This window comes from Schistocerca piceifrons, chromosome 2, assembly GCF_021461385.2.
Source record: "Schistocerca piceifrons isolate TAMUIC-IGC-003096 chromosome 2, iqSchPice1.1, whole genome shotgun sequence".
Taxonomy (NCBI): Eukaryota; Metazoa; Arthropoda; class Insecta; order Orthoptera; family Acrididae; genus Schistocerca; species Schistocerca piceifrons.
In genome coordinates this window covers 493,459,074-493,475,483 of record NC_060139.1, presented here as the reverse complement: position 1 = coordinate 493,475,483, position 16,410 = coordinate 493,459,074, and the positions used below count along the sequence as shown (strand labels likewise).

Here is a 16,410-nt window from a genome sequence, read left to right as displayed (position 1 = left end):
GTCACCATCTTTCGTACCCTAGAGTATATCCGCTCCTGCTCAGGTGAGTCCTTTGTGATCTGTAGTGATTCCTTGAGTGGTTTACGAGCTCTCGACCAGTGTTTCCCTCGTTCTCATCTGGTGATGGCTATCCAGGAGTCCCTGCATACTCTTGCCCGTTGCGGCCGCTCTGTGGTATTTGTGTGGACCCCTGGCCATGTTGGGATACCTGGCAATGAAAATGTTGACTGCCTGGCGAAAGAGGCCACCAGTAAACCATCTCTGGAGATTGGCCTCCCGGAGACTGATTTGCGGGCAGTCTTACACCGTGAAGTTCTATCACTTTGGGACACTGAATGGCGCAATCTGCCCACGCCAAACAAACTCCGTCCAATCAAGGTGACAATGACTGTGTGTCAGTCATCCATGCGGGTCTCCCGCCAGGAGTCTGTTGTCCTCTGCCGGCTGCGCATTGGGCACACTCGGCTGATGCACAGCCACTTATTCCACCGTGAGGACCCACCTCTATGTCGCTGCGGCTCCGTTTTATCTGTGGTCCACATTTTATTGGAGTGTCCGCATTTAGCTGTGCTCAGGCAGACGTTCGCACTGCCTGACATGCTCCCTGCCCTTTTAACAGATGACCCCGCTATGGCTGGCTAAGTTTTGGGTTTTATCTGAGCAGGGGGTTTTTATCATTTAATCTGAGTGTTTAAGTTTTACTTTATTGTTTTGTGTTGATTCTGGCCTTTGGCCTATGCTTTTAAACTCAGTTTTTAATGTGTTCTCGGTGGTTGGCTTTTCCTTTTTTTTTGTTCCTATGGTCGGCCAACCACTGTCACACTCTGTGTGATTTTATTGCATTTTGTCTGGTCCTTGTCTACGTTTCTTTTGTTCTGTGTCATCTGTCTCCTATTCTGTTGAACGTTTTTTATTCTCTGTGGGTATTTTTTGTATTTGGAAAAAGGGACCGATGACCGTCGCAGTCTGGTCCCTTGAATCCCCCAAACCAACCAACCAGCCAACCACCTTCCTTACCACTCTCCCTCTCTCATTAAAAAAAACTGGCACACATTCAATCTCCATTATGACATACGTGACAGATTTATTTTATAAATATAAATGTAATGTTATTAAACAATGGAAAATGCAGGATGGAATATAACAATATTATGAGAGGGAAAGTTGCTACTCACTCTATACCGGAGATGCTGAGTTAGGCACAACAAAAAGTTTCACACTTAAAGCTTTCGGCCAATGGCCTTTGTCAAAAAAAAAAAAAAAAAAAAAAAAAACCACACACACACTTATGCAATATGAATCCACAAATGTATAAGAACTTCAACATACCTTTTTTTAAAATGAGATGTGAAGTATATTACAACACAGTGTCAGTTTTCATTTACTGTCTTTCATCATGTCATCTGTTTCCTCATCACCTCTTGTGATACCGCTTACAAGTCAGAAGCTCCAAATACTTGTCTGTAAATCAGATCCTTTAACTTGCTGTGCTGTGGTCAAATGACAGCTCCCTCAATTTGCAGTGCTAGACTCCAACTGTTTGTCAGCTCCTTTGATAGTACTGGAGATAATGGAGTGGACTGCACTACTTGGAAAACAAAGTTACTCTCTAGTTAGCCAGAATAACTAATCAGCTATAATACTGACAAGGGAACCTCCCCATCGCACCCCCCTCAGATTTAGTTATAAGTCGGCACAGTGGATAGGCCTTGAAAAACTGAACACAGATCAATCGAGAAAACAGGAAGAAGTTGTGTGGAACTATAAAAAAATAAGCAAAATACACAAACTGAGTAGTCCACGCGAAGATATGCAACATCAAGGACAGCGTGAGCCCAGGAGTGCCGTGGTCCCGCGGTTAGCGTGAGCAGCTGCGGAACGAGAGGTCCTTGGTTCAAATCTCCCCTCGAGCGAAAAATTTTTCTTTATTTTCGCAAAGCTATGATCTGTCCATTCGTTCACTGACATCTCTGTTCACTGTAATAAATTTAGTGTCTGTGTTTTGCGACCGCACCGCAAAACCGTGCCATTAGTAGACGAAAGGACGTGCCTCTCCAATGGGAACCGAAAACATTTGACAGCAAGGTCATAGGTCAACCAATTTCTCCACAGGAAAATGCGTCTGATATATTCTATACGACACTGGTGATGGCATGTGCGTCACATGACAGGAATATGTTGTCGACCCACCTAACTTGTGCACTTGGCGAATGGGTAAAAAGATTCTTCTACGTTGCCCAATTTAGGTTTTCTTGTGGATGTGATAATTACTCCCAAAAAATGATGAAAACATAATAGTTTGTCACATAAACTGCAACACATGAATCCAAAAGTCTCACAGTCGCACACTTTTCCCTGTGCTCTGTCAAACATATGTTTTTAATGTTTTCAAATTTTTCCGTGTGTAGACCGTCAAATCCTGCATATGTCAAAGCAAATCTGAACATGTCCTGGAATTCTGGAGAGTGAAGTTGATTATGTGTGAGTGCCTGAACTTTGATAATTGACTGAAAATAAAAAATTAAACTTTTTGCTCGAAGGAAGACTTGAACCAAGGACCTCTCGCCCCGCAGCTGCTCACGCTAACCATGGGACCACGGCACTCCCGCTCGTGCGCTGAACTCAGTGTCTGCACCTCACAAAAATACAGCAACATCAGTGCTTTTGTCCAGAGACAGAGAGACATTTCTCCTTCAATATTTCTGCCACAGCAAACACCCACAATTCACAATATTGAATCTGACTAGCTCTGATATACTGTATCAAAGGCCTTGTGCAGATTGATTCAGTACTCTTGCTACTGTTACTTTGGAAACAAAACTGTGCTTCATTGACAAGGCAACATTCATTCAAGTGAGTGACTATTCTGTCTTTCATTATTGATTCTGTTATGTTCAATTTTCTATATTGTCTGCATTACTTTTCTTTAATTTACAGCTATGGCCTGTTTCTTATATTCCAGAAGCTTGAAAGCTCTCCAAGTATTTTTTGAGTAGACTGATGGGCACTCATCTGTGCTTGTTGACTTCCTGTTATTTAATTTTTGCAATGTTTTCCAGATTTCATATTCACTATACTTGCTGTGTAAATTTTTCTGGTGCAACATCTTCATTTGGATATTTTAGTTGTAGTACTGGAAAACTATTCAGTCACAAAATTTGCTAGTTCCTGTGAATCATTTGTTGACCCAGCTCTACCCACTGTCTGTAAGTTATAATATTTAACCTTGTTTCTTGTTTTACAACTACCAGATTGTCTTTATTTTATTTTCATCATTAAATATTTTTTTGTCATTTGATAGATTTCTTTGAAACAAACAATACCCTTTTGTAAATCTTTGTAATTTTGATAAAAATTTAAGCACCCTGTCTCCCGATGGACCTTTTTTTTTATATAGTGCTGAGTCTGAGTTATTTAAGGGTCTGAGAGGATTTTTTAACACTTATTGTTATCCAATTGTTTCTGTTATCTGCTGTTACTGATCTGTCTACTTTTGAAACGACTGCTCAGAACACAGTTTAAATATCATAAGGAACTTTCTTCACACCATACTTCAGTAGGAAACAGTAATTAGTTGTCTTACATGGCACTCAGTTTTGGCAGGAAGCCAACACCAATCAAAACTTGTACATAATACCTGATTATTCTCTCCCCAATCTTATTTGATTTCAGAGTTTAAAATACATTGCAAAATCATTACATTTCAGCAGTCAATGGGTTTGATATATAAAAAAAGATGTAATCATGATCTGCCAGAGCCAAATAGGCCCTGTCTTTCAAGAAACTAGTAATGAGGGTATACTTGGAGAAGACTGGAAGGTAACTGTTACATGGATTACAACATGGCTAGGAAAAAACTAGGAACCAAATACTGGACTAGTGAATATTAATTCCAATCATGATCTAGCAGTGATCAACAGTAGTATGTTCCCATGTATTTATCTTGTTCTGTAGTGATTCTGAATTACAAAAAATTCCATTTGACTTATTATCATACACTTCCTTTCTTTCTTATTCCCTTTGGAGCCAGAAGTAAAAAGTTTTGTCACTGAAAGTTTCTATTTTGAAATACAGGGAGCGAAATGCTATTTACAATTTTTACAGAAACCAGATGGCAGTTATAAGAGTCAAGGGACATCAAAGGGAAGCAGTGGTTGGGAAGGGAGTGAGACAGGGTTGTAGCCTATCCCCAATGTTATTCACTCTTTATATTGAGCAAGCAGTGAAAGAAACAAAAGAAAAATTTGGAGTAGGTATTAAAATCCATGGAGAAGAAAATAACTTTGAGGTTCACCGATGACATTGTAATTCTGTCAGAGACAGCAAAGGACTTGGAAGAGCAGTTGAACGGAATGTATAGTGTCTTGAAAGGAGGATATAAGATGAACATCAACAGAAGCAAAACGAGGATTATGGAACGTAGTCGAATTAAGTTGGGTGATGCTGAGGGAATTAGATTAGGAAATGAGACACTTAAAGTAGTAAAGGAGTTTTGCTATTTGGGGAGCAAAATAACTGATGATGGTCAAAGTAGAGAGGATATAAAATGTAGACTGACAATGGCAAGGAAAGTGTTTCTGAAGAAGAGAATTTTGTTAACATCGAATATAGATTTAAGTGTCAGGAAGTCGTTTCTGAAAGTATTTGTATGGGGTGTGGCCATGTATGGAAGTGGAACATGGACGATAAATAGTTTGGACAAGAAGAGAATGGAAGCTTTCGAAATGTGGTGCTACAGAAGAATGCTGAAGATTAGATGTGTAGATCACATAACTAATGAGGAGGTATTGAATAGGATTGGGGAGAAGAGAAGTTTGTGGCACAACTTGACTAGAAGAAGGGATCGGTTGGTAGGACATGTTCTGAGGCATCAAGGGGTCACCAATTTAGTATTGGGGGGCAGCGTGGAGGGTAAAAATCGTAGAGGGAGACCAAGAGATGAGTACACTAAGCAGTTTCAAAAGGATGCAGGTTGCAGTAGGTACTGGGAGATGAAGAAGCTTGCACAGGATAGAGTAGCATGGAGAGCTGCATCAAACCAGTCTCAGGACTGAAGACCACAACAACAACATAAGAATATATTTCTTACTATAATGTCATGACATGATTTTTGTGTATCATGAAACAATCAAAAATAATAAATATTTCATCCAATATTGAAGTTTCCATACTTAAAGTTACGAATACATTCTGCCCCATTACCAAACTTCTGAAAGGACGAAGACAGCAGAGTCCAGTCTAATCTACAGGCAGTGAAAGATTCTCCATTACCATGTTCTGCTCAGCATTCAGTCACTGTTATCAAGTAGTCTGAAATGGGAGTATTGCTGAACAATGAATTTTGTTGTTTCTTTGTGGAATTGACTGCAAATCAGTGCCTTAATCCAATGTTTCTGATATTTTGGAACTCTTCTATTAATTTAGATATGAAAGCAATTTTCATGGGGACGGAAATCAGTGTCGGTAACCAACAGCAGCCACTACTAACCTAATTACTTTACTCATGCAGATGAAAATGCCTGCTGTATCTTCCAGCTGATTCAGCATATTCTTGTTACTAGATATGTGAACATTTCTGACATTAGAGTCCTCATGTCAGATAAGTTTTTAGAGATGGAGTTTGTTGCAACATTTAATTCAGGAATACGTCTGTCCAAACATGTAGTGACACTGTATATTGTTAAAGTATAATTTCTACTGGCATCTCGTTTAATGGTGGGATAAATCTGCATATTATAAAATAGTGCAGGATTCTGTCTTGCCAGAGTAGTGAACTAACATCACCAACAATCTGTTATAGTAGGAAAGTTCTGGTAGAATTTACTTACTTTGGAGTAAAGGAGACCACTCACTGGAAATCAGAAGCATTGTCATCATTAGGCAGATAGCTTTTGGAGTCATCCTTTTCTGAGCTAGAGTGGAAATACACTTAATAAACTCTCTCTCTCTCTCTCTCTCTCTCTCTCTCTCTCTCTCTCTCTCTGTCTCTCTCTCTCTCTCTCTCTCTCTCTCTCTCTCTCTCTCTCATTTGAGCAGAGTATAGCTAATTAGCAGATCTGGTTAACAGACAAGAAAATGGCAGATTCCTATTATTGTGCTCTTTCCGGTTATCTACATTGCTATCATACAAGGTGAAGTGGAAAATGCTGAGACAGTCATTTGACAAAAGACAAGGACAGAATTGACACTGTTTGTTACATTACATATTATGTATGTGTGTGTGTGTGTGTGTGTGTGTGTGTGTGTGTGTGTGCACGTGTGTTTTGATCTGCAAGATTCCAGTATCAGTCTGCCCTACAGTTTTCACCCTCTAAAGCACCCATTAGTATCATGGATTTCCCTGATTATGTAAATTGAAGGTGGGGAGGGGGGGGGAGGGGGGGGGGGAGGGGGGAGAGAAAGCGAAAGGAAAGCGAAGAAACTTATATGATATCAGCTGCATTAGGACTCTATGCAGAATTAGCGATGATGAGTGAAAATGTGTGCCGTACTGAGATTTGAACCTGGGATCTCCTGCTAATTGGAGAGTTGCGTTAACCACTACACCACCAGACACAGTTTTTATCACAATTGCGTAGAATATCTTGACACACCTCCCGGCTGACCCACATTCCCACCTATCTGCAATCCCCTTCCATGTCCACTATTCTCGCTACCTTGGGACTCCCATAGGAGGTCGAACATAGCTCTGCGTCTGCTCTGAAAGTTGTGGATGCATTGCCCATCGAGGCGACTCAATTATATATATAATTATTCCCTGATGTTTTAACACACATCCTGTCCCTTCTTCTTGTCAATGTTTCCCATATGTTCCTTTTCTTGCCAATTCTGTAGAACACCACCTCATTCCTTAGCTTCAATGTGAAAATAGATTATTGATATCTTTAAGGTACCAAAATGGAGCCCTCACCCTATAAGTGATTCAAGAAAATGATGCTACCCCATGACCACTGACCCTGGCTGTTTGGAATTCCATGGCCCCCAATACAAACTTAGTGACTCAGAAGTTCCAATTGAAATGGCGCAAAAGCTCTGCCTCTGGAGAAATTGTTTCAGGGCCTGCACTAAGTGAATCACTTTGTTTAGTGAAGTGGAAAAATCAGTGAGCACTTTGAGTAAAGGAACAATGATATCAGAGTGATAAGTGCTCATACACAATTCTGTAATAGAGACATTATCACACTTGTATTGTTGCTGACATTTTGTGAAAAGTATTGATTTGTATCAGTAACAGTTCAAAAGAATAATATAGTACTTTCTTCTCAGATTATTGTAATGTTCTTCATATTATGTTATGAATATTAAAAGACCATGATGTAGTTTCATAGCATTCTGGGCTGCGGTCTCTATGAAAAGAGTACAAAGACTTTGAACACATGAGGGCACACTGAAAATGCCAAAATTTTATTGAAAACTCTTAAGGCTTTTTAGATAAAACAAACCTTATTAACATTGTACATCTTTGTTCTTCATGTCTACATATTTGCTGTTCTTGGCTGCTACATGGCTCCAAATGTCGGTGTGCAAAAAACAGTGTATTGTATTTGAGTTTTGAATTCAAAGAGTTTGTCCACACCTGGAGCACCCTCTCCTACACCATGACAGTGCCATCAGTCATCTTCCATATCAGATTTTCATTTGTTTTCAAAACTTAAAGAACACCTATGAGGACATCACTTGGACAGTGAAGAAGTTGTGCAAGCAGAGGTGAGATTGTGGCTCCATCAGTAGAGTAAAACATTCTACAATGATGTTGGCAACAAATTGGTCTCATGTTGGGAGAAATTTGTTCATTGCCATGGCAACTATGTTGAGAAATTAATATGTATCCTTTAAGGGTAAAGATGTAGAATGAGAGTAATGTGTGTTTTATTTAAAAAGTGTTGAGAGTTTTCACATAAATTCAGAGGCATTACTTTTCAGCGGGCCCACATACTTGTTAAAGGACTAAAATCAGTTTTCATCCTCCTGAGCCATTTATTTTGAGATGGTGATGGAAGTGTGTCACATTGTACCTGTGATACAAAAATAGAAATCAAAGGTAAGTATTAAGTTTATTCTCGTAATTAGTTCCAGAGCTGATGCTTCACTAGTATACCAGTAATGTTCTACCAGAAGATGCTGAAACTTTACTTCTTTATGCACATGAAGTACTTGTGTTTGTGTGTGTTTTTAACAGCATTTAAAACAAGCATTGAAACAAGTTACAATCGGTGTAATTCACTCTTCCACAAATATACTGCAGCACATATGCAAAACAAACAGTTGATTTTGTTTGTTTAATGACATATCAATTCATACTGATTTTATACATTTACGGTTTCTAATGGTTAATGGGATAACACTACTTGCAAATTAATAAACTGTTTTGCAAAGGAAAGAACTAACATATTGGAAGGTACAGATCCGAACTAGTGAATTGTTTCCCTTGCAGGCCACACTATGTAGAGTATTTAAGTAGAATGATCCGGAATGCTGGCTTGGATACTGTAAGTGTACTGTACACTGATGATCTTGAAACGCTGGTCAGGCGAGCCAGCATACGCTTGCCACCGCGACCTTATGGGACTCCAGAGGAGGTGTATCGTGGACGATTGCTCAAGGTGCGTCTCTCTCTTTGTTTGATTCCACAGGCCGCACTACATAGAATATCTAGTTGGGCTGGTAGTACGCAACAAGGTGGATCCTGTATCGATATTTGATGTGGTCGACGTGGTGCAAGAACTCCGGCGCAGGGGGAAGCCTCTGCCGCCAAGAGCTGAAGGTGCAACAGACAACCAGTACCGACAACTGTGTGCAAAGGTCGGTACCAAGAGAAATAGAAATTAGTGTGTGGCTAAAAACTTCACTGGACTATAAAACGTAACTATTCCTAGGTTAAACATTTATATTGGGGTTTGGGTACTCAACCTTTCTGAAGATCTGTCACAGCTGAAGTCCTAAGTTTTCAGTGACTGTAAAATTTTAACTTCGGAAAAGTTAAAATTAAAATTCAATTTTGTATTATGTTTCAATATATTTATTATACTTTCAAAACAAAATTAAAGTATTATTACAAAGGAAAACAATACTTACAATACAAAAGGAGTAGCTACATGCTCACTGCTCAAAAGCCAAAACCATACTGACTTCCTTATGCCAATATGGCTACCCCTATATATATAATCTGAACAATCCTAGGCATTGTTGTAAAGGGTTTTTTAATAAAATTACAATTAAAACTCTCATCCTAAAACCAATGACATTTCAATAATTACCTTGACTATTATATATTAAACACAGGAGTGAATTCTAGTGTATACATTAATTGAAGGGTGTATAAACGCTTAGGTATCAAATGTTAGCAATACACGTGCTATATTTACTAATTACAGAAGATTCATACCATATAAAATGTTCCTACCAATTAACGGACTTCTACACATTAGTGTAATTAAGATTCCATAATTATTTTCTTTGTAACTTTTCCACAAGTACATATTTGCTATACCTCTGTGAATAATTACTGTTTATGGTTAAAATTTGTGTGTTTTAAATGCGTTTCAGTTAGACTGTTACATTTCAACTACATTACAGATCAATGCTGTTGTACATCTATGACACAAGCATATATAAGTCTAAAAATTTGCTGAAACAGGGAATGCCATTCTCTAAATACATTGAAGCTATGGAGCATTGTTTGCACAAAATGTTGGAGAAAATGTTTTTACAAAAAATTATAGAAAATTTTGATAAGGTAATTCAGTGTTGTACAAAAAACACCTTCTCTGACATTGTTTCTTTCAGATTGTTAAACGGAAATAATTAATTGTGAACTGTTTAATGCATCGTGAAATAGAAAATATCTTTAAATATTTGTGCATAATGTTGAAGTCTACTGCTCTTTGCAGCTTTACAGCGATACGTAATGATGCAGGCATGCTGTGAAAGCTAATAAACTTTCCTGAAACTAAAATGGAAAATACAAAATAATATGCACGTTTTATACTTATATTTAAATTTAAATCATGAAAGGAAAGAGTCACCTAGCCGAGAAGAAATGGTTATCAGTTTATTGTAATTCTCACTACGCCTTTCAAGATAAGATGTATTCTTTGTAAGTGATGCAAATAATGTTCATATTTGTAAACTGGTAGTGTGCTGTGGCTGTGTATGGTATAAAATAATGTCAGATACGATGTGAAACATTATGAACATCAAATATCCAAAATGAGCCTTTGGCCACCATAAGTCAAGATCCAGTAAAGAAATTATTCTCATCTTTAACATAATCAAGTTTTGGCTATAAAAAAATCCATAGTTTATCATCATAAGACCAGGTGAATTAGAAGAGAAAATTCTCCACTTTAATTTGTGGTACAGGATCAACTGGAGGACTTATTGCCACATAGGCAGGCAGGTAAAGAATTCATATTAGGCACTGACTGTTCAGTATTTTTGAAGCAGTATTAGTAATTGATCTGTCAATATTTCTTAAGCAGTCCCTTCATTAGGAGATAAGGTAATTACGAAATATGTACGATAAATGAAGGATATAAAGGTGTGCTAGGGGCTGAGCTCTGAATCAGGTGAGAGGCAAAATTCAAGCGAAGACTTGGATGTGACAATGGTATCAAATGTTACTTTCAGGAAAGTCCCTCCTGTTTTAGATTTCAAACATACTTTTTCTGTCCTCAGTCAACTTCTAGCTTCTCCAGCTTTACTTCCCTGGTTTATTTACTTAAATATTAAAAGCTACATGGTTCAGGGTTCATTTAATATCAGATATTAGAATAGGATGTTTAAGGGATAAGGTACATGGGTCACAAATTTTTTTGTGGCTTACAGAGTTGCTGTAGATTGTTTAATTTTCATAAGAGGTGGTCAGTTATGGCACCAGCTGTAAGTTAGTTGTACAAATTACAGCTTGTTCAGTCTACTGTGGGGTTGCTAGTCCATTTATTTTATCATGTGTATATTTGGACTGAGGAAGCAATGGAGTTTGAATGCAAATCAACTCTTGGATCATTTGTACCAAGGTTTCACAACTCTACACCTTTCCAATGCAACAGTTTGCCACTGTTTTAAGAAGCTCTGAGAGAAGAAAACTTTCTTGATGACAAAAGTTAGACAAGACAGCCACAATCGAGACCACTGAATAAAATGTACCATGTACCACTACTAATCTTTTCTTTCCTGTTCTGCTAGCAAATAGAGCAAGGGAAGAATGACTGTCTAAATGCCTTCATACAAGCCATAATTTCTCTTACCATATCCTTGTGGTCCTGGTGCAAAATGTATGTTGAAAATGTATGTTGGCGGTAGTAGAATTGTTCTGCAGTCAGCTTCAAATGCTGATTCTCTAAATTTTCTCAATAGTGTTCCCCTCTGGGGATTCCCATTTGAGTTCCTGAAGCATCTTCACAATACTTAAATGTTAATCAAACCTATCATATACAAATTTGGCAGCCCGCCTCTGAAGTTCTTTGAGAAGATTAATCCAACCTGGTGGGGATCCCAAACACCTTAGCAGTAATTAAAGAAAGGGTCACACTAGTATTCTATACATGGTCTCGTTAACAGATGGACTTGCATTCAAGAGGATGATGCTTCAAATCCTTGTCTGGCCATCTAGATTTAGTTTTTCTGTAATTTTCCAAAACCACTCCAGGCAAATGCTCAGACGGTTCCTTTGAAAGGACACAGATGATTTTCTTCCTCATCCTTGACACAATCTGAGCTTGTGTCCTTTCTCCACTGACCTAGACATCGACATGATGTTAAAGCTGTATTAATTTACATTTTTATACATTTAGATTTGTCATGTCAACTAGAAATTTTTTCCAAGTCATCTTGTATGCCCAGTGACAACACATTCCTGCACACCTCATCATCAGCAAACAACTGTAAATTGCTGTTTAATCTTTCCATCAGATAATTTATGTATACAGAGTATATAATTGGTCCTATGACATTGCCCTGGAGCACTGCAGACAGTACCTTTATCTGTGATGAACACTTGCTGTCCAGGACAATGTACTGGGTTCTATTAGTTTAGAAGTCTTTGAGCCACTCACGTCTGGGAACCAAAACTGTATGCTTATACCTTCATTGACAGCCTGCAGTGTGGCACCATGTCAAGTGCTTTTCAGAACTCTGGGAATATAGAATCTGTCTGATGTGCTTCATCCATGGTTTGCAGGATATCATGTGAGAAAAGGACAAGCTGAGTTTCGCACAAATGATGCTTATGCTGATTTGTGGACAGAAGCTTTTCCATCTCAAGGAAATTAATTATATTCAAACTGGAAATATGTTCAATAACTCAACAGCAAACCAATGTTAAGAATATTGGTCTTAATTTTGTGGGTCTATTCTTTTGCCCTTCTTAAGTACCAGTGTCACCTCTGGCCTGTACTTTTTTTCCATTTGCTTGGAACTTTGCGCTGGGTGAGACATTTGGGATAAATACAAGTTATGTAAGGGATTGGTGTTATAGATCCATCTTCATAAAACCAAACTAAGATTCTATCCAGACCTAATGACTTGTTTTTTCTTTTTCAGTTGCTTCTCTAGGTAAGGGGTGCCTATTACTATGTCCTCCATGCAGGAGTTTGTGGAATGATCAAATGACAGTATGTTTGTACGATCTTCCTGAGTGAATATTTTCTTAAACATGAAATTTAAAACTTCAGAATTCTTTTTGCTATCTTCCATTGCCACACCAGACTGGTCAATGAGTGACTGGATAGAAAAAGCCTTCGACCTGAACAGTGATTTTATGTAAAATCAGAATTTTCTTGGGTTCTCAGCAAGATCTTTTGCTAAGATACGATGATGGTAGTTGTCATACACTTTATGCATTGATCTTTTTACAGACACACAAATCCCTACTAACTCGGGCCTGTTGTCATTTGCTCACTCTCTTTTGAACCGATAGTGCAACAGTATTTGCTTCCTCAGCATTTTCCTTATTTGGTAGCAAACCAGTTACCCCAGTGGGTCTTTTCAATCCTTAATCCACTTATTTGGCACAATTTACAGTGTGTTTAAACTTTGCCCATAATTTCTCTATGTCCATCATACTGGAACTAAATCATGTCCATTCATGGTCTAAGTGGAATGCTAACAACTGCTTATATGTTCTTTCTAGCAAAAATACCCTCCCAGCCTTCTTTGATTGATTTATTAGTGTTAGTAAGCATTGTCACTATGATGACTTCACAGTCAGTAATCACTGTCTCTATACTGACATCGTCTGTAAGATTAGGCCTATTCGTAGCTACAAGGTCAAGATATTCCCATTGCATGTGAGCTGCACACAACAGCGCACAGAAAACGAGTTCAGAAGCACTTCACACTGTCCTTACCACCTGCAATGTATCCATAGATGTCCCAGTGTATATTTGGCATGTTAACATCACTTCCAACTAATACCGCATGATCTGGGCACTTTCATGCTACAGATCCTAGATTTTCTTTGATTGACTCTGAAACTACCACAGCAAAATTTGGTGGCTAATAAAAACATCAAACAATTAACAGGGTTTCATCTAGACCTGGTTAAACATATCCAGATAACTTGACAGTCACACTCAAATTTGACCTCAATAGAGAGAATATTTTTGTTGACTGCAATGAAACTCCCCTTCCTATGGCATTTAATCTGTGTCTTGGAAATGCATTCCATGACTCATTAAATACACTCCTGGAAATTGAAATAAGAACACCGTGAATTCATTGTCCCAGGAAGGGGAAACTTTATTGACACATTCCTGGGGTCAGATACATCACATGATCACACTGACAGAACCACAGGCACATAGACACAGGCAACAGAGCATGCACAATGTCGGCAGTAGTACAGTGTATATCCACCTTTCGCAGCAATGCAGGCTGCTATTCTCCCATAGAGACGATCGTAGAGATGCTGGATGTAGTCCTGTGGAACGGCTTGCCATGCCATTTCCACCTGGCGCCTCAGTTGGACCAGCGTTCGTGCTGGACGTGCAGACCGCGTGAGACGACGCTTCATCCAGTCCCAAACATGCTCAATGGGGGACAGATCCGGAGATCTTGCTGGCCAGGGTAGTTGACTTACACCTTCTAGAGCACGTTGGGTGGCACGGGATACATGTGGACGTGCATTGTCCTGTTGGAACAGCAAGTTCCCTTGCCGGTCTAGGAATGGTAGAACGATGGGTTCGATGACGGTTTGGATGTACCGTGCACTATTCAGTGTCCCCTCGACGATCACCAGTGGTGTATGGCCAGTGTAGGAGATCGTTCCCCACACCATGATGCCGGGTGCTGGCCCTGTGTGCCTCGGTCATATGCAGTCCTGATTGTGGCGCTCACCTGCACGGTGCCAAACACGCATATGACCATCATTGGCACCAAGGCAGAAGCGACTCTCATCGCTGAAGACGACACGTCTCCATTCGTCCCTCCATTCACGCCTGTCGCAACACCACTGGAGGCGGGCTGCACGATGATTGGGCGTGAGCAGAAGACGGCCTAACGGTGTGCGGGACCGTAGCCCAGCTTCATGGAGACGGTTGCGAATGGTCCTCGCCGATACCCCAGGAGCAACAGTGTCCCTAATTTGCTGGGAAGTGGCGGTGCGGTCCCCTACGGCACTGCGTAGGATCCTACGGTCTTGGCGTGCATCCGTGCGTCGCTGCGGTCCGGTCCCAGGTCGACGGGCACGTGCACCTTCCGCCGACCACTGGCGACAACATCGATGTACTGTGGAGACCTCACGCCCCACGTGTTGAGCAATTCGGCGGTACGTCCACCCGGCCTCCCGCATGCCCACTATACGCCCTCGCTCAAAGTCCGTCAACTGCACATACGGTTCACGTCCACGCTGTCGCGGCATGCTACCAGTGTTAAAGACTGCGATGGAGCTCCGTATGCCACGGCAAACTGGCTGACACTGACGGCGGCGGTGCCCAAATGCTGCGCAGCTAGCGCCATTCGACGGCCAACACCGCGGTTCCTGGTGTGTCCGCTGTGCCGTGCGTGTGATCATTGCTTGTACAGCCCTCTCGCAGTGTCCGGAGCAAGTATGGTGGGTCTGACACACCGGTGTCAATGTGTTCTTTTTTCCATTTCCAGGAGTGTATTTCAGAGCTTTGTACTTTGGATTTCAATCAGCTCTTGGGCCCAAGTATAATTTTAATGTGACAAACTTCCTGGAGGATAGTACATTCAAGAACTTTATTATGAATACTTCGGCAATTTACTGATAAAATTTTGACAGCTGAAGTGTCTTTAGTCCGTATACAATCTGATTTCACCATCTGCAGGAATTGGCAAGTGTACATCAAATTATCTCAAATGACTGCGTACCTCAAAGAGCTTCATGTGCCCAAGTATGAAGCCAATAGCCTTCACCACTTCTTCCAGCTGCCCATATAAACTGAGGATGGCCTCAGAACCCAATCAACAAGCATAATTGGTATTGACGTGAGCTACGACTTGCCTACGATTGCACCCTGTGCACTCAACAGCCACAGGCAAGGCCTCCTCCACATTTCGGATAAGGATGTCACAACCCCCTCCCCTCCATCCCCGCCCCCTCCTCCTGCCCCAGCAGACATATCGAGTGCATGTTGGTTTTCTTTCCAGCCCTGAATGCCATTTCCCTAAGGGCCCCCATAAGATGCCTAACATTGGAGCTTTTGATAACTACCAAACCCCTCCCCAATTGTGCCTGATGACTTTGTTTCCTTTGTTAAGATTCAATTGTTGCAAGCTGTGCTGTATGCAGTGTGGATTAGTGGTTATTGCCACTGGCTGGCATGGTGTGTGTTGCCTATTCAAACCCAACCACCAGGAATTATTTGTTATTTAGTATTTATCATTTCTGGAAGGTTCTCAAACTTTCTTATGTTTGCGAGGCTTGTATTTTCTGGAATATTCAGAGTTTGTATGCACAGCGGCATTATCTGTCCAAGAGGCCAGTCTTTTATGGCTGTAAGATGACCTTCATAATAAACAATTTTTTTATTGCTAAGTGTTGCACTTCACTGATGTTCCTGCTTTTAGATTTGGACTTGATTTTGGTTATGATGTGACACTGTTTGGTGGAGATGCCGGGTACTTCAAATTATCTACTGCACTGTGTTTCCAATTAAACTAAAAAAAAAACTAAAACTCCTCCCGAACTCCTCCTGGCTATAAAGGCCCAGTGGTACCGATGGCCGCTGTGTCATCCTCAGCCCATAGGTGTCACAGGATGCAGATATGGAGGGGCATGTGGTCAGCACACTGCTCTCCTGGTTGAATGTCAGTTTCCAAGACCGTAGCCACTACCTCTCAATCAAGTGGCTCCTCAGTTTGCCTCACAAGGGCTGAGTGCACCCCACTTGCCAACAGCACTCAGCAGACCAGATGGTCACCCATCCAAGTGCTCGCCCAGTCGAC

General features: G+C 40.4%; 1 protein-coding gene across 1 annotated transcript in view; it reads left to right on the top strand.

Moving 5' to 3' along the window:
• The window catches only part of LOC124775510 (E3 ubiquitin-protein ligase lubel), a 488,311-nt gene that overhangs the window by 466,016 nt on the left and 5,885 nt on the right, over nucleotides 1-16,410 (top strand). The window contains exon 23 of the mRNA XM_047250342.1: nucleotides 8,634-8,802. Coding sequence (XP_047106298.1) covers nucleotides 8,634-8,802 — 169 coding nt within the window. The remainder of the gene's footprint in view (nucleotides 1-8,633; nucleotides 8,803-16,410) is intronic.